The sequence below is a fragment of the Phocoena sinus genome, chromosome 7 (assembly GCF_008692025.1).
Source record: "Phocoena sinus isolate mPhoSin1 chromosome 7, mPhoSin1.pri, whole genome shotgun sequence".
Classification (NCBI taxonomy): Eukaryota; Metazoa; Chordata; class Mammalia; order Artiodactyla; family Phocoenidae; genus Phocoena; species Phocoena sinus.
Window position 1 is genome coordinate 43220636 of NC_045769.1, and position 23242 is coordinate 43243877.

Here is a 23242-nt window from a genome sequence, read left to right on the forward strand (position 1 = left end):
CTTAATCTCAACACAATAAAGGGTAACAATACTTCCACACCTAACCCTGCATTTTCTTCTGTTCTCGAGGTATGACTAGACAACAAACATGTGACTGCTTATTATGAGCCAGAAGTCATTCTACTCATTCACACAGGAAAATCCTAACTATACAAAGGGGTAATATTACTCACTTGTTTTTATAGTTATGGAACCTGGCTTACAGAGGTTTCAAGTGGAATAACTTGCCCAACATCACAGGTGAAGAGAAAATAAGGCCAGGATTGGAAGCTCAGCAATCCATACCTGATTATTTTAATCTTCCAGAACTCCAAAATCCTTTCTTTTAAAATGACCTTTAACACTAATCTCCCACAAATAACTCAGTGTTAGTGCTCCTACATCTACTGAGATTTAAAAAAAAAAAAATTATGGACTAATTTGTAATTTCTTTTTACTTCAAACATCTGTAATTTTGTGAACATCTTAAAAAAATACTAGTCACAAAGCCAAATTAACTATAATCAGTATATGAATAAAGGAAAAACTTATTTCTATAACATATAATCCGCAGTTACTGAAATACTATAAACAATAAGCTTCTTGAGATTATTCATTATTTCGTCTACCCCTTAACACTATCCACACAGTGCCTAATATGTGACATACTGAAATACCTGTTAGACACACTGGATCAGAGCAAACAAATATCTGGCACAAATTTTTATATTTAAACGCTATGGCACTTTCAGAAAACAAAGTCCACTTAAATTATTGTTATTTGAGGTGGGGAAAAAAGACACAGTGACAAATACAAAGCTAAGTAGTCACCAGGCTGAAGTCATCATTACAATTACAGTAAAAGGTACTGGCTCCCCATTGTAAACCATTAAAAGAGCAAAAATAAGGTAGGTCTGTTAACATTAACGCAAGTTTTATTCAAGAGATAATGTTGAAGAAGAGTTTAATTCCAACAAAGGAAAAATTTACCAGTTATCCACCATACAGTAAAAAGTGGAACTGGACACCACTTACAACACATAAATAAATTCTACCTTTACATTTCTACATAAAGCTGTATTTGCTTCTTTGAGAGAGCCATTTCTTAACTTTTGCTGATAAGGCTTTGTGAATTGTTCAGAAACTGACAATAAACACACACACATACCCTCAAATAAAGTAAGAACCTAGGAATTTCACTCCAGGCTGAGTTTCTGCAAGTACCTAGGACGCCATAAATTAAGATTACATTTTTCTACATAAATTCAATTTGAATTACCTTCACTATAATATTTATCTACCATAATTTGTAAAAATTAGATCAATGTTTATTATGACTTCATAACTCCCTCAAATTAAACTTCAATATTTGACATAGTAGTTTAAGAAAATAAACATTCAAGGCCTCAGTTTTAAATTTCCATTCAGTGTAATGCACAAAGCTGGTAAGTATTAATAGGACTACCCTAAGATAAAGTAAATGTAGCTTTCTTCTAAAAATTTCTTGTTATAATACAGATCACATTCTATTCCATAATTCTGATAAAGAATATGTTTTTTGGTAACAGAACAAGAGTTTAGGATGATTCAGTCCCTGGAAAATCTTAATGGCAGTCACTCAATGGAGAAGTCAATCATTCCTGGAGTCACAAACACTCAAAAGTTGCTGTTAGCATTAACCATGTTTTTGCTTTTTTGGTGGTTATTGCTTTAGCTGGCAATATCTGTTTTTAAGACAAAAGAACATCTCCCACTAAGCCTGCTTTAGTTGGCCGTATCTGTTTTTAAGCCAAAAGAACATCTCCCACTAAGCCTTATTTTAAAAATTACAAAGTTTATACAGAAAATAGACTCATAGAGGCTAAAATGCTGATGTCGTAAGTAACTCACCCATGAAATGGGTGCAGGTATTTTAGAGGATATCCAAAGATCTTTTTGCTCTAAAAATAAATGCCCCTATTCTTCAGTGTTCCCATTCTTCAATAGGAGACTCGAGCAGCTTAATAGTTCTGCTATAAAAAACAAACGACTCTTGTTAACAAACCAAAAACATAAAAGGAAACCGATAAAGGACAGTTTTCACAGTTAACAATAAATAAAAGTGCAGTAAGTGTTCAAGTAGGGCACGTAGTTTAAAAACTACATGTGTGTATTTGGCATAGGTCATCTTTTAAAGGCTCTCCGAGGGTCCCTGCCATTACTTATTGTGGTCATGACTGTTTGACTACTAGCTGTTCCTGGTAGCTGTGGATTTACAGGTCCCCGGCCATTGCTTCTACCAGCGTATGAAAATTGGCATCCTCTTGCTTCTGAGCCAGTTTGAACACCGTTCCCTAAAAAAGAATATAAAAAATCATCACCATTTTCAAATAGAAGTACATCTATTTGAAGTTGTAACACATGCTATTAATGCTTACAAGTATTATAGAAAACAAACTCCTTTATTTATTTATTTTATTTTTTTAAACTACTGGAAAAAACTCAGCTTGAGTCCTAGGTTTTCCCAAATGTATAATTACTGTAAATATATTAACCTGATGCTTGCATTACTAGGGAGAGGAAAAAAGAACAACTTGGGTAATAGAATGAGAAATCAATAAAGCAGGAAAAAAGCATAGTTAATGCACTACCTACATTATAAGGGAAAAAGCAAAAGCAAAATGGTATATAAGTATTGGCATTTGGTTCAAATAAGGTTAACAATGTTTTAAAAGAGACGTAATTCTAACTTTTTAAAGGAAAAACCAAAGCGTCCCACAGCATAATGATCATCAGCTGTGCTCAAACATGTAAACAACAGGTCAAATAAAACTTCAGCCACCTTAATGAACTCCAATCACAAAAGACTTTTCCTCTGGTCTTTAAGAATAAAGGCTTCAAAAGACCCTTAACAAGGATGTAAGAACCACTGATCTTTGAGAGTATTTGAGGGGTAAAGGCCAATCTTTTAAAGAGGCAGCTATGAGCACGTGAAAAACTAAGGTGAGCATCAATCTGAAGATAAACTGCTTTCAGTACACAAAAATAACCAGTTATTCTGCATCTATTATCAATAATCACTAGATTACAGAAATTTTGTAAAAATCAATGGAAAATAACAATGAATCACCAAAACTTAGATTTATTACTAGCCAACGTTCACCCAGTAACTGGCCCAAATGTTTAAATATAGAATGTGCTCAATAAATTAGCTTAAGAGGGAATCTGCTTTCTAGAAAAATCAGTTATATTTTCATAAGATAGATTCCCTTAATTCTTACACCTGATCACAAATATACCAAAAAAAAAAATCTTACCCACTGGTCCAAATGTACCTGTACCCATATTACTATTCATGGAATTATTCTTCTGTTCACTGTGTGCCTATTAAAAAAATGCCTTAATGTAATCAAATGAAGATTTTCAAAAAACCATATTATTATAACATGTTGTAGCCATTGTTTTTTTTAAAACTTTCAAGGGTTTTTAAACAATTTAAAAAGATCTCTCCAAGTCCTTTCAATGTTAAAATATTCAGGAATGTTTCCAGACCTTTCAAAGCTTCTGTTACATCTTACACCTTCCTGATATTACTCCCTGCTCCTCAAAAGTGCTAAACTGCTAAATGGCACATACAGTCGTCCCTCAGTATCTCAGGGGGATTGGTTCCAGGACCCCCAGATACCAAAACCTGAAGATGTTGAAGTTTCTTGTGCAATATGGCATACTGGAGTCAGCCCTCTGTATAGGAACATTCTGCATCAGCAAATTCAACCAGCGCAATCCCAGTTGGTTGAATGGTCCATGGATATGGAGGGCTGACTGTACATTTCATATATGATACTACAGATACCTATACAGACTCACTCACAAAACATATAAAATGGAAAAGAATTCCATTAAAGAATCTTTAAAAAGATTCTTTTTAAAATTGTCTCCATTATACTTAGGGTATGAAGAGCTTGGCAACCTAGCCACAGATTTATAGTACATAGTTAAAATTAGCCTAATCATAAAAACAGACAATACATTTGGATTAATTACCCCTTTGTTCTGCTGTCCTCGATAATCTGGGTTAGGTTCACTGAAATTTGGCACTTCTGAATAAACCATACAAAATCTGAAAGACAATAAAGGACAATTTGGATGACTTCTGAAATAATCAACCTTTCTTTACATAACATGCATAACTTTCAGGAATAAAGAATGTAGATGTCAAATGAATTACCAAACAGCAATATGCTAACTAACGCTATTCATTTACAACAAAAACTTTCTAAATGCTTATGTTTCATTAAAAAAAAAAATCAAATATTTGACTGCCTACAATGTTTAAAACATTCTATTTTGTATCTTTTTTTTTTTTTATGCGTTACGCGGGCCTCTCACTGTTGTGGCCTCTCCCGTTGCGGAGGACAGGCTCCGGACGCGCAGGCCCAGCGGCCATGGCTCACGGGCCCAGCCGCTCCGCGGCATGTGGGATCCTCCCAGACCGGGGCACGAACCCGCGTCCCCTGCATCGGCAGGCGGACTCTCAACCACTGCGCCACCAGGGAAGCCCTCTATTTGTATCTTAATTCTTCTTCTGTCCTTATCAAAGATCAAGGACACAGAAACACATCTTTGTCCTGTTTTTCCACATAGGCTGATTGATGCCTCTGAACCATGTTTATTAGGGTTCCAGAGTTTTTCCAGCAATGGTGATGGATTTGCACTGATCCACTCACACACTTTCATCCCATCCCTCTTTGACCAATCACTGTGAATCTGCAAAGATAATCATTCAAGGTTAAAAGTGGATATCGCAGGCATGAATAAAGACAACTGGCTATCAAGACACGGTTTATCCCAATGCTTCTTATCAGCTGACTATGGTGTATATTGATAAACATTACACACCAGCATTTTCTTAGCTCCTCAACCCACAAAACCCACAAATAAATCAGAATCAGTTTTGGTAACTCCTGGACTGACCCTGACAAAGTCACTATGTATTGAGTGACCCCCAGTGGTTCTTCACATAACTGACCTCCATTATTATAAATACCTCTGTATACATGAAAGTCAGAACAGGATCCTCAATCTTTCTGTAATATTGATGCTAAGACCTCTCATAACACATTGCTCTACTACTACTCTAAGTACGAACATAAGTGAATCCTAATTTTCCTCCTAAGCGAAAGCAAAGTGTTACCAGTTTCTGATCTTTAAAAGCTAGCAAGATTGCTTATTTTTCCCAAAGTATCTTATTCCTGTAGTGTAGAACACATTCTTCCTTCCTTCCTTTATTTATTTATTTATTTTTGGTGCCATTTGTGGCTTCTCTCTTTAGATATCCTCTATTTTGACAGGCATTAAGTTGATGTCAGGCATTAACCAAACAGAATGGATTTTATGATTTGGCTCATTGCCTACACCATACTTTATGAGTACATCCCAAATGTCTAGGTCAGCATGGAGGCTGAATTACCTTTACACCCTAGAGAGGATGGTTCCTCCAAGTCAGGGTGGAGATTACCATGGTAGTAGTTTATAGAAGCTTGCATTGTGGCTGCCTGTACGGTACCTAGACTGTGGATAATACAGGACTTCAATTGTCATTGCTGCAAGTCCTTTTACATACAGAACTTACTTCAAATGGCATTTGTGACATCTGAAAGATATAACATTCCCAAAGCCTACCAGAAACGGTCCCACTGGGGATTGTCTCAAGTGCAGCTTTCTTAATGCTCTTTGCCAGGAAAAACTGACATTCTCAACCACAGGAAACAGTACTGATAGGTGTTAAACTAGCACATACATGCAAAGTTAAGCTGCTGCAAGCATTCAGTTTACAGTCAAAAAGTCAACAAATAGGTTGATAGTTTATACCTACCAGTTATTCTGTACATATTATTTGTAATTTATTCAATTACATGAAATGCATCTTGATACTTACTCCCCATTTTTTGAAGTTCTCCACCCCTTCCAGTATAAAGTGTCAGACATCCTTTCCACATGGACGCATACCTAGAAAGAAAAGAAACATCAGTTCTATGGAAATATGTATATTTCCTTCTACTTAAATCAAATAAATCTTTATACTATTTTTTTTGTATTGGGGTGCAGGTGGGGCTCAAACCCTGTATCTACCATTGATTAACTTGTTACTTACTAAGGAATAATGCAAAGAAAACTCTATCGCCAAATTTTGACATAATTATATAAACGATAAATAACCCTAGAAAATAGAAGTCTTTTTGCAAAGCAAGCATTGTTATACTCCAAAGATCACATCTTTAGTCAATTAAGAAAGGGAGAACATTCAAACTGCAGAGGTTCAAGCAGAATTACTTTTCAAACACAGGGCATATAAAATCAACACCCTAGTGTTTACTTTTACACGCATGTACTTGGTCTACCAGATATTGATATATTTTTTCCTTTGCCTCCATAAAACACATAGGCTAGTATGTGTTATTCCTAAGCTACTGAAAATTTAGTAAAATTTAACCAAGGGGCTAAAAAACTATGATCACAAATCTTTCGCTTATCTGCTTTTCCAAATTCCCAGTTTTTAGCAACAACTTGGCTGAACAATTATTTACTGAGAACAATTTTGAATGCAGGAAGCATCATTAGATAAAATAATCCTATTCACAAATCTAAGACAAATGTAAGTTAATCAATATTATAAAATAAACCCAAGGCTTGGTTTTCAGTGGTTCTCTGTACAACTACTATGGTAACTTCATGATTTAGAAAGATAACTTATAACCAAATATTGCTTAAGTATAATGATAGTTCATCTTTTAATACAGGTTAATAAAATTTTTCTCATTTCACATTATATATTTCTCTTCATTTAGTAAAGGTTATTTATTAAAAGACTCCATTCACCACTTTTAAGTTACACAAAAAGTGACTTAGGAGAGAGTGCACTAATATTTCACCTTACTAAGTAAAATTAATGCCTATTTTGAGAGAAGATTTGAAGTCACTACAACTAAAATATTCAACTTTCACTTATTTCAGGAATGAGATCAATGTTTACAGGGTTTTCTGATATGCATCCCAATATTCAAATTACCATTATTGAGATGTATACCTTTCTTCAAAAGCTACTTTCTTAGATTCAACCAGAATTTAAGGGCCTTACAATGGGCCAGACTCTGCTAGATATGTTACTTTAGTAAGGTATAAATATTCCCATTTTACAGAAAAGGAAGTTGAAAAGTGTAATAACTTCAAGGTTACACTGAAGTAACAGTAGAGTTTCTTTGGTTTTGAATTTTCCTTTAAACTGTACTCCTTGGTAACTATACTCCTTAAAATCCTATAGATACTATAAGGCTACTGACTTAGTTTTTCCACATTTTTTTTGATGGACACATCTATGTATTTTCCGTGACTACAAAATACGAAATAATTGAAAAGAGATGCCGTTTACAGTGTATAAAATAACTTCTAATCACTGGATGAGATACTTTGGCAGCCAAAAAACTTTAATTATGCTAATTCTTACCATATCCTCCCAGGTAGAAATTCTCTTTTGTGCAAGTTAAAGATGTGGAAGTTTAAAAGACATAGCCAGTGTCATAATGAGTCAGTGTATAAGAAAACAAATGTCCTGACTCTCACTTCCTTCTTTGATGATACTATGCCTCACTTCCTGAAGATGTTGTAAGACCTGTAAAATACTATCAAAGGGCTCTAAGCTCCTACTTTCAGGGTGATCCAACACTTTTCTGAGATTCTATTTACTTTGCCAAGGTCAATCTCCACCCACTTTTCCTACAGTTATGACCAATGAATTATTACAATTCTACTGACCACAAAGCTTCCAAAATCTATTTTTAAGACCCCTTTCTGGCATTTTATCCCCTAATACTTGGTAAATCTTTAAAGGCAGTCTAATTACTAATCAAAAAAAAAAGGTTGTAGTAAATTATTTTTAAAAGCCAATCTGCCAACTAACTCTTTTGGACAGAGGTATCATAGACATCTTTCTGCCAAACATTTTCTGCACATCATTTTGTTTTTGTACAACATTGACCTTACAGCAGTAGGCACAAGAAATTATTTTCAAGAACGTGACTTCCAGATATTGTAAACTTCCTCTCTCAACTTTTACATCCGAGTACAAATCTGACACACTACAAAACCTACTAAATTCTCCAGCTACAATCTCGATTTACGTCCACACTGTCTAAATGAGTATACAAATAAAATACGGGCAGGATCTCAAAAGTCATTAAAAAGGGGAAAAGGTTGGAAAAAAAGCTAAGTGACAACTATATTAAATAGTTTATGAAAAAGATGAAGTATTGATTATGTTAGTTTTAACAATCTACTAAAAAGACTCAGTAATCCCAGAACAGTATTTAAAAAATCTACTTAATCTGTAAACTGAGGGTGGGGTTTAGATTCGGCTGAAACTGACTGCTTTTAAAGGCGAAGGTGTTACATCCCAATGCCGTCCATCACCTAAGGTTAACATCGAAGGGGCTTAAAAATCCTCGGGGTGGCCCACAGAAAAGATGAAATTTTAGAACTTGCCAAGGTCCCGGGCATCAGCCAATTCCGATTCCGCAGACTCCGACTTGGGAGGCACTCTGATCCCCCCAACCCTTTTATGCACACCTACCCTCTGGTCAACCGAATAATATCCCCTGGCTGTATAAGACCTCCGATTTCATCCCACACGGAAATAGTGATGCTGCCAGTTTTATCTGCTACTTTGCATGATCTCACTTCATGGCCGTCTTTGGTTTTGGTCACGCGTCCTGTGAGGATTTAAAAATCAAAATGGGGAGGGGTGTATTAGATAATGAGGACTTCCAAAAAGCTAACTCCTCCTCCGGGATCAAAATGCACCTGAAAGGAGGGAAGAGGTCGAGCCCCGGGTTCTCGCCGCAGGTAGGCTACGGCCCCAGCTCGGGCCAACGGGGCCACGTGGATGGGGGAGGGGAGAGGAAAGGGAGGAAAGGGGGACGGGAGCCCCCGGCTCGCGGTGGCGGCGCCCTTCCCTCCTGTCCCCGGACGCACACAGGGCGGCGAGGCGGGCTGCGGACCCCACTTACCTATCTCCAGCACAATAAAGACGACATTTAAGTTTTTCAGTCCGGGCTTAATATCTTTTATAAAAAGAGGGGGGTCGTTGACCCCGTTCATACTGAAGCAGGTGCTGCTACGCTGCGGAGACTCGAGTGGGCAGGGAGCCTGACAAAGGTTCCCACCCCCCGGGCCAGGGGCGAGGGCAGAGGGGCGACCTTGGGCGGGGGTGGCGAGAGAAGGGGCAGAAAGCGGTTAGTCAGGGACCAGATGAAACTAGTCCAGACGGCACTGAGCCTAAAAAAAAAGGGGAGGAAAAAAATAAAAACAAACCAAAAACGCTCACAAGTTTAAAACAAAAAAAAGACGAACCACTCCGCACACCAACCCCTCTCCCAACGGGGCGACAGGAAGGCAAGCGCGAGAACTGCCCCTTCTTTGGATAAAAGGAAGAAAAAAAAGACAGCGAGAGGACGCCTCTGCCCTGAGTCCCGCTCACACACACACACACACGGGCGTTGCCCTGTCTGTCCCGGGCTCCGGGGAGTGACGGGCTGTGACAGCGAACCCGGAGCAGAAAACAAACTACCACGCACCCAGAGTACCAAACACCGACTGCGGAACGCGCCCGCGCGCCGGCTGGACCCCCCGGGTCGCCCCGCCTCTTGTGACGTCCCATGGCGAGCCCCGCCCTCCAGGCTCCGGGGAAGCCAAGGGGCGGAAACAGGCAAGCGATGCCAGCGCAGCCTCCCTCTTTCCTCCCCGGCATGTCAGCGCGGGCCCCGCCCCCTCAGCCGTCCAATCGGATCTCGGCTCCGCCCCACCCTCCTCCAGCTTCCGCCGTCGCTGCGCAGCGTCGGCTCTACCCTGCCTAGTCTTCCATCTAAAGGTTTCTATCACTTGCTGTCAGTCTTCTGGGTTTTCATGCATTTTTTTTTTCCCCCTCAGAGTTCAGTCCTCCCGCCCCCCTGCCCTTTAGTTTCGCAGTCACTGCGAACGGTTGCTGTGTTTTAGGACCCAGTGGGCACGCCAAAAAGTATGCAGTAGAGTAAGAACAAGGTTCAGGCTAGGGTGGCTGGTCTGGGTTGAAAGAAAAAAAAAGGTAGGGATGGGTCCTTAGCTGTAAGGCAGGAATTTTAGGGCCGGAAAGGAAGTTAGAGATCAACTCAACCGCCCCATTTTAAGCATATTTAAAATTGAGATCCAGAAAGGTGAGGTAGTTTGCTGAAGGTCACCCTGGAACTTTGTGAGCAAGCAGGGCGTCAACACAAGTTGTCCAACCTAGTCTTGGTGCTTTTCCCTCTATAATGCTAGGCAGATAGACAAGTAGTTAGATTCCTTTGCAAATGTATTATTTTTCCTTACCCTTCTCTAGATTACATCGCTTACCCATGTTGCTTTTCTTTATGCTTGTTTGTTTTTTAATAGACTATTTTTTAGAGTAGTTTTATGTTAGAGAGGAAGGTATGGAGATTTCCCTTATACTCTCTACCCCGACACAGGTATAACCTCTCCCCATTATCAATATTCCCCCCAGAGTGGTACCTTTGTTGTAGCTGATGAACTTACATTAACACATCATCACCCAAAGTCCATATAATTTACCTTAGGGTTGGTTCTTGGTGTTGTACATTTTATGGTTTTGGACAAATGTATAATAACATGTATTCACCAATAAAGTATCATACAGAGTAGTTTCACTGCCCTGAAAATCTTATGTGTGCCACCTACTCATCCTTCCCTCTCCCCTAACCCCTGGCAACTACTGATATTTTTACTGTCTTCATTTTCCAGTATGTCATATAGTTGAAATCATAACAGTATGTAGCCTTTTCATACTGACTTCTTTCACTTAGTAATATGTATTTAAGTTTCCTCCATGTCATTTCATGAGCTATCAAGTCATGCAGTTGTTTTCGTACATACAAAATAATTGTGTGACAACAGTGGGAGACCCTGAAACATTATAACCTGGGGAGGGAAAAGATGAATAAAGTTTTCTTTATGTTGTGTAGTGAAAAAGACATATGCTTTAGAAGCAAACCTAGGTGTGAACGATTTACTAGCTGTGTGACCTTTAGGACAGTTGATTAAGCTTTCTAGTCATAATTTAATCATCTGAAAATAAAAGGATGTCTACCTCACAGAGGATTGCATGGGCTCATAATAGTGCCTAGCAAATAGTAGATACTCAATAAATATTTTCCCCTTGCCTATTTTCTATGATTAAAGAAAAGGAGACAATAGTAGCTTAAGCTGTGATTACTTAATCTTTTCTACAATTCTACTTGGTGATTGCTAATTTTTATACCCATTTTACAGATGATGAAATTCACCTGAGCCCACATAGCTGGAGAAGGCCAAACTGAGTTTTGAATCTAGGCAATCTTGACCCCAGGGCCTTCCGGCCTAAAGGTAATTTTTAGACTTAAATTGCAGTAGTGGAATTATGAGTCAAAAACAGACTAAATAAAGTATTAGCAGCAACATATATCTATAGGGCTTTAGAGAATCATGTAATTAACTATTTGAGATGGTAACAGATATGTTGAGAAGACTATCAGAGAATTTGTGTGGCAGAAGACTTTTTCTTTGAATCTTTCTGAATATTTTTAGCTCAACCACACCACTTCCCAAACACCTGCAAACAAACAGCATAGATATATTACAGCACAAGAAATGAGTTTCAACGATAATCACAACATTAACAGGGGAGTCAATACATTCTCAAGGAAGCAGAAGCTTTCAATTCATGGACAAATAAGGTCCAGTGTGCCAAAGACACTGATGTAATGCTGGAAAATGGTGTAACATAATATTATAAGCATGATTTCAATATCCAGTAAAACAATGATGAAACATGTGAGTTAATGGCAGAACCACATCCAACGTCAGGGCTCCCACAGACTCCCAATCTGGCCCAGAGTTTAGGCAAAGAAAGTTAGCCACTCCCTGAACCCTGGGTCATTTGTTCCCAGAAAAGGGATTAGGTAGGACTGCTCAAACCAATTTTACAGACATTTAGAAAGAGGAACCAGACACTTGGGAAGCCAGCCCCACAAAAGTAGAAGCTTGTGCTCAGAGGCACAGCCCAGCCCAGCCCTGCACTTCCCCCACAGGACAGAATTCAGTCGAACATCTCTCACTTCCCTTCCTCCTAACTCAGCAGTTCTCAGAAAGGAAATGGCAACAAGTGCTTTCTCATTCACCAAAACTAAAGGCAGTCTTGAGAAACAAGATGGTGTGGGCAGTTTAGGAACTCTTCAACCCAGGTCAGTTGGTTTAAACTATCCCTGATCACTCCTCAAGGGTGGTGGTTAATTTAAAAAAGAAAGAAAGAAAGGAGATGTCTAGAAGAGCAACTATTGCCACCTAAATAATCTTTCCTAATATTACCATTCAGTGAAATAAACAAAGATCCATCAATGCCCAGCCAGTTAGAGCGTAATGACTATATTGCTGCTTCTTTACTGTCTTTGCAGGATTACTTTGTGGTCTTGCTTCTAAGACTGTTTGTGGGCTTTCCACATTTTCATAGCCCAAACACAGACTTATTCTGAGATGATGAGAGGTTTATGCCCAGAAGCTCAACACCACTACTCCGTGTAAACAAGATATTGCTTGGTCAGATCCAGTAAAATACCGAAGGGCATCCATTAGAATCTTGTGCATAAGTTTGCCCACCACCCACTACCCGTGCTCACTACCAGGTTCTGGTTTCTGGGACCCCAGTGGTCATTTTCACTTTCTTTGTACTATTCGTCTATTTTAAACTATTACAACATCAATAAAATACCTGGCCAAATACTATTTGATACTAGATATATTGTGCAATGAAACTAACAATAAAAAAATTAACAAGAACTACAGTGTTCTCACATTACAGAGATAATCCACTTTGTAGCATAACTGGCAAAGTCAAAAATAAAAAGGTCTTAATCTTCTTTAAAACATTTAATCAAAAGCCTCATAAGTAATGTTTAGTAATATTTAAACACAAATCATCCCTAGAGTGGTAAATGCTGACATGCCTTGAGGATTTGCTATGTACCAGGCATTTTACCTTAAAAGCACTGTATACTTATTTATATATTACTTAATAATTCATGTGAACTGGGTTTTCTCATTTTATAGACTAACTTATGAAGCTGGAATTTAAAACCAACTGTCTGTTACATACAATGACCTTTTTTCCAAAACAGGTTATTTTCCCTAAAAAGTGCATTTCTTTTTTTATTAATTTTTGAATTTTATTTATTTTTTTATACAGCAGGTTCTTATTAGTTATCCATTTTATACAGATCAGTGTATACATGTCAATCCCAATCACCCAATTCATCACACGACCACCCCCATCCCCCCACCGCTTTCCACCCTTGGTGTCCATACATTTGTTCTCCACATCTGAGTCTCAATTTCTGCCCTGAAAACTGGTTCATCTGTACCATTTTTCTACGTTCCACATATATGCGTTAATATACGATATTTGTTTTTCGCTTTCTGACTTACTTCACTCTGTATGACAGTCTCTAGATCCATCCATGTCTCAACAAATGACCCAATTTTGTTCCTTTTTATGACTGAGTAATATTCTATTGTATATATGTACCACATCTTCTTTATCCATCCATCTGTCGATGGGCATTTAGGTTGCTTCCATGACCTGGCTATTGTAAACAGTGCTGCAATGAACATTGGGGTGCATGTGTCTTTTTGTAATATGGTTTTCTCTGGATATATGCCCAGTAGTGGGATTGCTGGATCATAGGGTAATTCTATTTTTAGTTTTTTAAGGAACCTCCATACTGTTCTCCATAGTGGTTGTATCAATTTCCATTCCCACCAACAGTGCAAGAGGATTCCCTTTTCTCCACACCCTCTCGAGCATTTGTTGTTTGTAGATTTTCTGATGATGCCCATTCTAACTGGTGTGAGGTGATACCTCATTGTAGTTTTGATTTGCATTTCTCTAGTAATTAGTCATGTTGAGCAGTGTTTCATGTGCTTCTTGGCCATCTGTATGTCTTCTTTGGAGAAATGTCTATTTAGATCTTCTTCCCATTTTTGGATTGGGTGGTTTGTTTTTTTAATATGGAGATGCATGAGCTCTTTATATATTTTGGAGATTAATCCTTTGTCCATTGATTCATTTGCAAATATTTTTCTCCCATTCTGAGGGTTGTCTTTTCATCATGTTTATGGTTTCCTTTGCTGAGCAAAAGCTTTGAAGTTTCATTAAATCCCATTTGTTTATTTTTATTTCCATTACTCTAGGAGGTGGATCAAAAAAGATCTTGCTGTGATTTATGTTCAAGCGTGTTCTTCCAATGTTTCCCTCTAAGAGTTTTATAGTGTCTGGTCTTACACTTAGGTCTCTAATCCATTTTGAGTTTATTTTTGTGTATGGTGTTAGGGCGTGTTCTAATTTCATTCTTTTACATGTAGCTGTCCAGTTTTCCCAGCACCACTTACTGAAAAGACTGTCTTTTCTCCATTGTATATACTTGCCTCCTTTGTCATAGATTAGTTGACCATAGGTGTGTGGGTTTATCTCTGGGCTTTCTATCTTGTTCCACTGATTTTTGTTTCTGTTTTTGTGCCAGTACCATATTGTCTTGATTACTATAGCTTTGTAGTATAGTCTGAAGGCAGGGAGTCTGATTCCTCCAGCTCCGTTTTTTTCCCTCAAGATTGCTTTAACTATTCGGGGTCTTTTGTGTCTCCATACAAATTTTAGGATTTTTTGTTGTAGTTCCGTAAAAAATGCCATTGGTAATTTGATAGGGATTTCACTGAAACTGTAGATTGCTTTGGGTAGTATAGTCATTTTCACAATATTGATTCTTCCAATCCAAGAACATGGTATATCTCTCCATCTGTTGGTATCATCTTTAATTTCTTTCATCAGTGTCTTATAGTTTTCTGCATACAGGTCTTTTGTATTCCTAGGTAGGTTTATTCTTAGGTATTTTATTCTTTTTGTTGCAATGGTAAGTGGGAGTGTTTCCTTAATTTCTTTCAGATTTTTCATCATTAGTGTATAGGAATGCAAGAGATTTCTGTGCATTAATTTTGTATCCTGTAACTTTACCAAATTCATTGATTAGCTCTAGTAGATTTCTGGTGGCATCTTTAGGATTCTCTATGTATAGTATCATGTCATCTGCAAACAGTGACAGTTTTACTTCTTCTTTTCCAATTTGTATTCCTTTTATTTCTTTTTCTTCTCTGATTGCTGTGGCTAGGACTTCCAAAACTATGTTGAATAATAGTGGCGAGAGTGGACATCCTTGTCTTGTTCCTGATCTTAGAGGAAATGCTTTCAGTTTTTCAACATTGAGAATGATGTTTGCTGTAGGTTGTCGTATATGGCCTTTATTATGTTGAGGTAGGTTCCCTCTATGCCCACTTTCTGGAGAGATTTTATCATAAATGGGTGTTGAATTTTGTCAACAGCTTTTTCTGCAGCTATTGAGATGATCATATGGTTTTTATTCTTCAGTTTGTTAATATGGTGTATCACATTGATTTATTTGCGTATATTGAAGAATCCTTGCATCCCTGGGATAAATCCCACTTGATCGTGGTATAGGATCCTTTTAATGTGTTGTTGGATTCTGTTTGCTAGTATTTTGTTGAGGATTTTTCCATGTATATTCATCAGTGATACTGGTCTGTAATTTTCTTTTTTTGGAGTATCTTTGTCTGGTTTTGGTATCAGGGTGATGGTGACCTCATAGAATGAGTTTGGGAGTGTTGCTTCCTCTGCAGTTTTTTGGAAGAGTTTGAGAAGGATGGGTGTTAGCTCTCCTCTAAATGTTTGATGGAATTCACCTGTGAAGCCATCTGATCCTGGACTTTTGTTTGTTGGAAGATTTTTAATCACAGTTTCAATTTCATTACTTGTGATTCATCTGTTCATATTTTCTGTTTCTTCCTGGTTCAGTCGTGGAAGGCTATAGCTTTCTAAGAATTTGTCCATTTCTTCCAGGTTGTCCATTTAATTGGCACAGAGTTGCTTGTAGTAGTCTCTTAGGATGCTTTGTATTTCTGCAGTGCTTGTTGTAACTTCTCCTTTTTCATTTCTAATTTTATTGATTTGAGTCCTCTCCTTCTTTTTCTTGATGAGTCTGGCTAATGGTTTATCAATTTTGTTTATCTTCTCAAAGAACCAGCTTTTAGTTCTATTGATCTTTGCTATTGTTTTATTTGTTTCTATTTCATTTATTTCTGCTCTGATCTTTATGATTTCTTTCCCTCTGCTAACTTTGGGTTTTGTTTGTTCTTCTTTCTCTAGTTCCTTTAGGTTTAGATTGTTTGAGATTTTTCTTGTTTCTTGAGATAGGCTTGTATAGCTATAAACTTTCCTCTTTGAACTGCTTTTGCTGCATCCCATAGGTTTTGGATCGTTGTGTTTTCATTGTCATTTGTCTCTAGGTATTTTTTTGTTTCCTCTTTGATTTCTTCAGTGATATCTTGGTTATTTAGTAATGTATTGTCTAGCCTCCATGTGTTTGTGTTTTTTACATTTTTTTCCCTGTAATTCATTTCTAATCTCATATCCTTGTGGTCAGAAAAGATGCTTGATATGATTTCAATTTTCTTAAATTTACTGAGGCTTGATTTGTGACCCAAGATGTGATCTATCCTGGAGAATGTTCCGTGCACACTTGAGAAGAAAGTGTAATCTGCTGTTTTGGGATGGAATGTCCTATAAATATCAATTAAATCTATCTGGTCTATTGTGTCATTTAAAACCTATGTTTCCTTATTTATTTTCATTTTGGATGATCTGTCCATTGGTGTAAGTGAGGTGTTAAAATCTCCCACTATTATTGTGTTACTGTCGATTTCCTCTTTTATAGCTATTAGCAGTTGCCTTATGTATTGATGTGCTCCTATGTTGGAAGCATATATATTTATAATTGTTATATCTTCTTCTTGGATTGATCCCCTGATCATTATGTAGTGTCCTTCCTTGTCTCTTGTAACATTCTTTATTTTAAAGTCTATTTTATCTGAAATGAGTATTGCTACTGCAGCTTTCTTTTGATTTCCATTTGCATGGAATATCTTTTTCCATCCCCTCACTTTCAGTCTGTATGTGTCCCTAAGTCTGAAGTGGGTCTCTTGTAGACAACATATATATGGGTCTTGTTTTTGTGTCCATTCAGCAAGTCTGTGTCTTTTGGTTGGAGCATTTAATCCATTCACGTTTAAGGTAATTCTCGATATGTATGTTCCTATGACCATTTTCTGAATTGTTTTGGGTTTGTTTTTGTAGTTCCTTTTCTTCTCGTGTTTCCCACTTAGAGAAGTTCCTTTCGCATTTGTTGTAGAGCTGGTTTGGTGCTGGTTTGAATTCTCCTAGCTTTTGCTTGTCTGTAAAGCTTTTGATTTCTCCATTGAATCTGAATGAGATCCTTGCCAGGTAAAGTAATCCTGGTTGTAGGATCTTCCCTTTCATCACTTTAAGTATATCATGCTGCTCCCTTCTGGCTTGTAGAGTTTCTGCTGAGAAATCAGCTCTTAACCTTTTGGGAGTTCCCTTGTATGTTATTTGTTGTTTTTCCCTTGCTGCTTTCAATAATTTTTCTTTGTCTTTAATTTTTACCAATTTGATTACTATGTATCTCAGCATGTTTCTCCTTAGATTTATCCTGTATGGGACTCTCTGCACTTCCTGGAGTTGGGTGTCTATTTTCTTTCCCATATTAGGGAAGTTTTCGACTATAATCTCTTCAAGGGCTTCCCTGGTGGCGCAGTGGTTGAGAGTCCGTCTGCCGATGCAGGGGACGTGGGTTCGTGCCCCGGTCTGGGAGGATCCCACATGCCGCGGAGCGGTTGGGCCCGTGAGCCATGGCCGCTGAGCCTGCACGTCCAGAGGCTGTGCTCCGCAACGGGAGAGGCCACAACAGTGAGAGGCCCGCGTACAGCATAAAAAGAAAAAAAAAAAGGGAAAAAAAAAAATCTCTTCAAATATTTTCTCTGGTCCTTTCTCTCTCTCTTCTCCTTCTGGGACCCCTATTATGTGAATGTTGTTACATTTAATGTTGTCCCAGAGGTCTCTCAGGCTGTCTTCATTTCTTTTCATTCTTTTTTCTTTATTCTGTTCCACAGCAGTGAATTCCACCATTCTGTCTTCCAGGTCACTTATCCGTTCTTCTGCCTCAGTTATTCTGCTATTGATTCCTTCTAGTGTAGTTTTCATTTCAGTTATTGTATTGTTCCTCTCTGTTTGTTTGTTCTTTAATTCTTCTAGGTCTTTGTTGAACATTTCTCGCATCTTATCGATCTTTGCCCCCATTCTTTTTCCGAGGTCCTGGATCATCTTCACGATCATTATTCTGAATTCTTTTTCTGGAAGGTTGCCTATCTCCACTTCATTTAGTTGTTATTCTGAGGTTTTATCTTGTTCCTTCATCTGGTACATAGCCCTCTGCCTTTTCATCGTGTCTGCCTTTCTGTGAATATGGCTTTTGTTCCACAGGCTGCAGGATTGTAGTTCTTCTTGCTTCTGCTGTCTGCCTTCTGATGGATGAGGCTATCTAGGAGGGTTGTGCAAGTTTCCTGATGGGAGGGACTGGTGGTGGGTAGAGCTCAGTAAAACTTCAATCCACTTGACTGCTGATGGGTGGGGCTGGGTTCCCTCCCTGCTGGTTGTTTGGCCTGAGGCAACCCAACACTGGAGACTACCTGGACTCTTTGGTGGGGACTCTGGGAGGGCTAACACCAAGGAGGACTTCCCAGATTTTATGCTGCCAGTGTCCTTGTCCCTATGGTGAGCCACAGCCACCCCACCCACCCCCCGGCCTGTGCAGGAAACCCTCCAACACTAGCACGTAGGTCTGGTTCAGTCTCCCCCGGGGTCACTGCTCCTTCCCCTGGGTTCCGATGCACACACTATTTTGCGTGTACCCTCCAAGAGTGGAGTCTTTGTTTCCCCCAGTCCTGTCGAAGTCCTGCAATCAAATCCCAGTAGACTTCAAAGTCTGATTCTCTAGGAATTCCTCCTCCCATTGCTGGACCCCCAGGTTGGGAAGCCTGAAGTAGGTCTCAGAACCTTCACTCCAGTGGGTGGACTTCTGTGGTATAAATGTTCTCCAGTTTGTGAGTCACCCACCCAGCAGTTATGGGATTTGATTTCACTGTGATTGCGTCCCTCCTGCCATCTCATTGTGGCTTTTCCTTTGTCTTTGGATGTGAGGTATCTTTTTTGGTGAGTTCCATTGTCTTCCTTTCAATGATTGTCCAGCAGTTAGTTGTGATTCTGGTGTTCACACAAGAGGGAGTGAGAGCACGTCCTTCTACTCTGCCATCCTGGTTCAGGGCCCCTCTAAAAAGTGCATTTCTTTGGTTATCGAAATGGGTAATTGGATTTTTTTGAAGGTTTATAGTTCACAGCGATAAGTGCAATACCATTTTATCTGATCTTCAGTGTCTAATTGTGTGGGGGCAATGAAGTTAGCTTGTGAGGAATAAGCTTTGTAGTTTCCCTTGGGAAGAAATGCATCCCTAAATGGCTTAATTCAACTCAGCTACATTATCTTTTTAATGACAGAGCGAATGACTTTGGCTTCTGTGTTCTAAAAAGTTTCTTTCAAGTGTGCCACACATGTAAATAGCTGCCTGAATTTATCGTTTATTCAGCTGAAAAAACAAAACATTATTGGCAACTGACCAAACTCAAAACTAATAAAACAAAATTATTTCTTTACTGGTGGAAGATTTATCTAACTGGAGTATATATCATACACCTTATACTTAAAAGGATATTGTAAAAAATACTAGAAATCATGAGCACAGAGTGAGCATAAGAAGGCTTCTGTAGGATCAAAAGTCCTTTTTATACCATATACCTAGATGCTTTAAAAAGAATGACTTGATATTTGCTAATGTTTCTCAGTGTCTTATGTTGCTATAGACTGAATGTTTCTGTCCCCCGGAACTTGTATGTTAAAATCTAGTCCCCAGTGTTTTAGTGTTTGGAGCTGGGGCCTTTGAGAGGTGATTAGGAATAGAAGGCAGAGGGCCCTCATAAATGGGGTTAATGCCCTTATAAAATAGACCCCAAGGAACTCCCTTGCCCCTTTCACCATGTAAGGACACAGCAAATGACAGATGTCTTTGCACCAGGAGGTGGGCTCTCACCAGATACCAAATCTGCCAGTGCCTAGATCTTGGACTTCCCAGCCTCCAGAATTGTGAGATATTTATATTTCTCAATTTCTATTGTTTATAAGCCACCAGTTTATGGTATTCTGTTACAGCAGCCCTGACAGACTGAGACATATATAAAAATAAATAAACAAATGACAATTTAAAAAAAACAGCGCTCCTGGTTTCAGAGTCCTGTTTCTTGCTCTAGTTGGCCCTACAATAAGTATGTGACAGTTTCCCCTAACATCATGCCTGACACCTGTTGGAGTGGAGGGCTTGATGACTCTTTATGAAATTTTGATTATCTCGGTTTCTCTATAGTAAAAATATATACCTTTCTTATTTCAAGCATTATAAAGCTGATACATGTGCTCTTCTTTCACACACTCACACACACACATACACACATACACACACACACCAATAAATCACTAGAAAGAGACAGCAAATATTTCCTATAAGCCCTAAATAAGAGATTTTCCTGTATGAACATAGAGTATCCCAGTTGGAAGGATGCTTACAGATAATGTACTCTAATGCCTTCATTTTGTATGTGAAAAAATACAGGCCCAAAGATGTGAACAGGATTACCATCTACAGCCTCTAATGAATTAATGGTTCTCAGTACTAATATAGGCTGCTAATATCATGACAGGAGGGGACAACAAGTCCAAACTAATTAAATCAGAATCTCTGCAGGTGGGATTCAGGCAGCAGTATGTTTTAAAACCCCTCAGGTAATTATAATGTGCAACCAAGTCTGAGAACCAGAGCAGGTTAGAAGAGATTTTTGTTTTTGTTGTTCAGAAAATTTTCTTTATTTTTCGTATACCCATTAATATTCTGGAACAGTACCTATTTCCTTTATACTAGCTTGGGAAATCCTACACTGAGATAAATTTCTAAAAGTGAAATTACTCAGTATATAAGTAAGACTTCTGATATGTACAGTTGGCCTTCCATATCTGCAGGTTCTGCATCCAGGGATTCAACCAACCTTGGATGGAAAAAAATATTCTTTTTAATTCCAGAAAGTTCCAAAAAGCAAAACTTGAATTGACTGTGCAGGGCAACTATTTACATAGCATTTACATTGTATTTTCAACTATTTACACAGCATTTACATGGTATTAGGTATTATAAGTAATCTAGAGATGATTTAAAATATATGGGGGTGTGTGCGTAGGTTATATGAAATGACATAGTATTTGCCATTTTATATAAGGGACGAGTATCCTCAAATTTTGGTATCCATGTGCGGTCCTAGAACCAATCTTCTGCAGATACCAAGGGACAACAGTATTGTTCAGTTATATTTTAGGAATTTTGAAGAGATTTACACTCCCATTTGCCCTTTGTATGTTCATTGAACATAATTCATTAATTTATTCAACAAATCTTTATTGAACAACTACTATGTGCCAGCAGTGGGACTGCATCAGTAAAAAATAATGCAAACAAAAATCCCTGACTTTGTAGAACTTACATTCTAATGTCAGTAAACAGGCAAGAGACATAATAAATCAGTAAAATTATATAGGGCATTAGAAGGTGGTGAGTACTAAGGTGAAAAATGAAGCAAAGGAGGGCATAGGGATTTAGCAGGAATGGCTAAAAAGAGTGGGTGAGGAAGATGATATTTGACTGAAGCTACAAAGGAGGGAAGGGAGCCATTGAAAATGCTCAAGCTGTCTGGCTTTTTCCAGGAACAGTAAGCAGGCTGCTGGGAGTGAAGTGGAGTGAGCTAGGAGAGAGTGTAGAAGATGCGGATAAGGAGGGGGCATATCGTACATGAGGGCTTTGGAACGTGTTCAGCAAAGACCTGATGTGCTAATCGGACTTAACAGTATCACTCTGACTGCTGGGTGGAGAACAAAAGGAGCAAGTGTGGAAGTAGGAAAATCAGTTAGGTTATGTATTAATCCCGGAGATGTGCCCTGGCTTGCACCACGGTGGCAGCAGTGACAATGGTAAAATGTGATCAGCACGTGGATATATTTTGAAGACAGAGCCAACAGGTTCAGTCTGGTTGGAAGTGGAGTATGATAAAATGAGATGAATTAAATATGACTTTCAAATTGATGATCTGAGCAACTGGAAAGACAGAGTTGTCATTCACTGAAATGGAGAAGACTACAGATGGAACAGTTTTGGGGGTTGTGGGAAGATCAGCCTGGCCATTTTAGAGATGAAAAACAGGGAGGCAGGAAGAAGAGAGTCAGCAGAATGGTGTTCTGGATGCCAAGTGAATCACATGTTTCTGGGAAGGGGTGATTGTTGTGTCAAGTGCTGCTGATAGATCACATGAGATAAAACTGAGAGTTGATCACTGGCTTTCTGAAAAACGAAGGTCATTAGTGATGTCGACAAGAGCAGTTGCAGTAGAGTTCGTGGGGGTAAAAATCTCAATGGGTTGAGTTCAAGAGAGAACAGAAGTTGAGGAATTGGAAATGTTAAAGCAAGTGTATATAGCTCCTGGACTTCCCTGGTGGCGCAGCGGTTAAGAATCCACCTGCCAGTGCAGGGGACACGGGTTCGAGCCCTGGTCCGGGAAGATCCCACATGCCGCGGAGCAACTAAGCCCATGCACCACAAGTACTGAGCCCACGCACCACAGCTTCTGAAGCCTGCATGCCTAGAGCCCATACTCTGCAACAAGAGAAGCCACCGCAATGAGAAGCCCGCGCACCACAACGAAGAGTAGCCCTTGCTTACTGCAACTAGAGAAAGCCTGCATGCAGCAACAAAGACCCAACACAGCCAAAAAAAAAAATGTATATAGCTCCTTCTAGAAGGTATGTTGCAAAGCAGAGAGAAATGGTGCAAAAACTTGAGGGAAAAGTGGGACAGAAGAGAGTTTTTTTTTAAGATGTGAAAAATAATATCATGACTGAGGCTGAAGGCAGTGTTTCAGTAGAGAGAGGGAGAAATGGGAATTTCTGGAGACAATTCGTGTCCTTGAATAGTTGAGAGGGGTGGGAGCAAGTGCCCTTGTGAAGGGGTTAATGGGAGCATGGTGGATTTTTCTGTGACAGGAGGGGAAATACTAGTGGGTATGGTGGTGTGGTGTGTGTAAATTCTCTTCTGATTG

At 38.8% G+C, this 23242-nt stretch overlaps 1 protein-coding gene across 1 annotated transcript; it reads right to left on the bottom strand.

Moving 5' to 3' along the window:
• Window positions 1-896: 896 nt before the first annotated feature.
• NABP1 (nucleic acid binding protein 1) lies at window positions 897-9625 on the bottom strand. The gene is made up of 6 exons (XM_032638240.1): window positions 9021-9625; window positions 8585-8723; window positions 5893-5967; window positions 4003-4078; window positions 3276-3342; window positions 897-2312 (listed from the first exon to the last, which is right to left on the bottom strand). Exons 1-6 carry the CDS (start codon window positions 9109-9111, stop codon window positions 2143-2145), a joined length of 618 nt encoding a protein of 205 aa, XP_032494131.1. The 5' UTR covers window positions 9112-9625; the 3' UTR covers window positions 897-2142.
• Between the last annotated feature and the right edge of the window lie 13617 nt (window positions 9626-23242).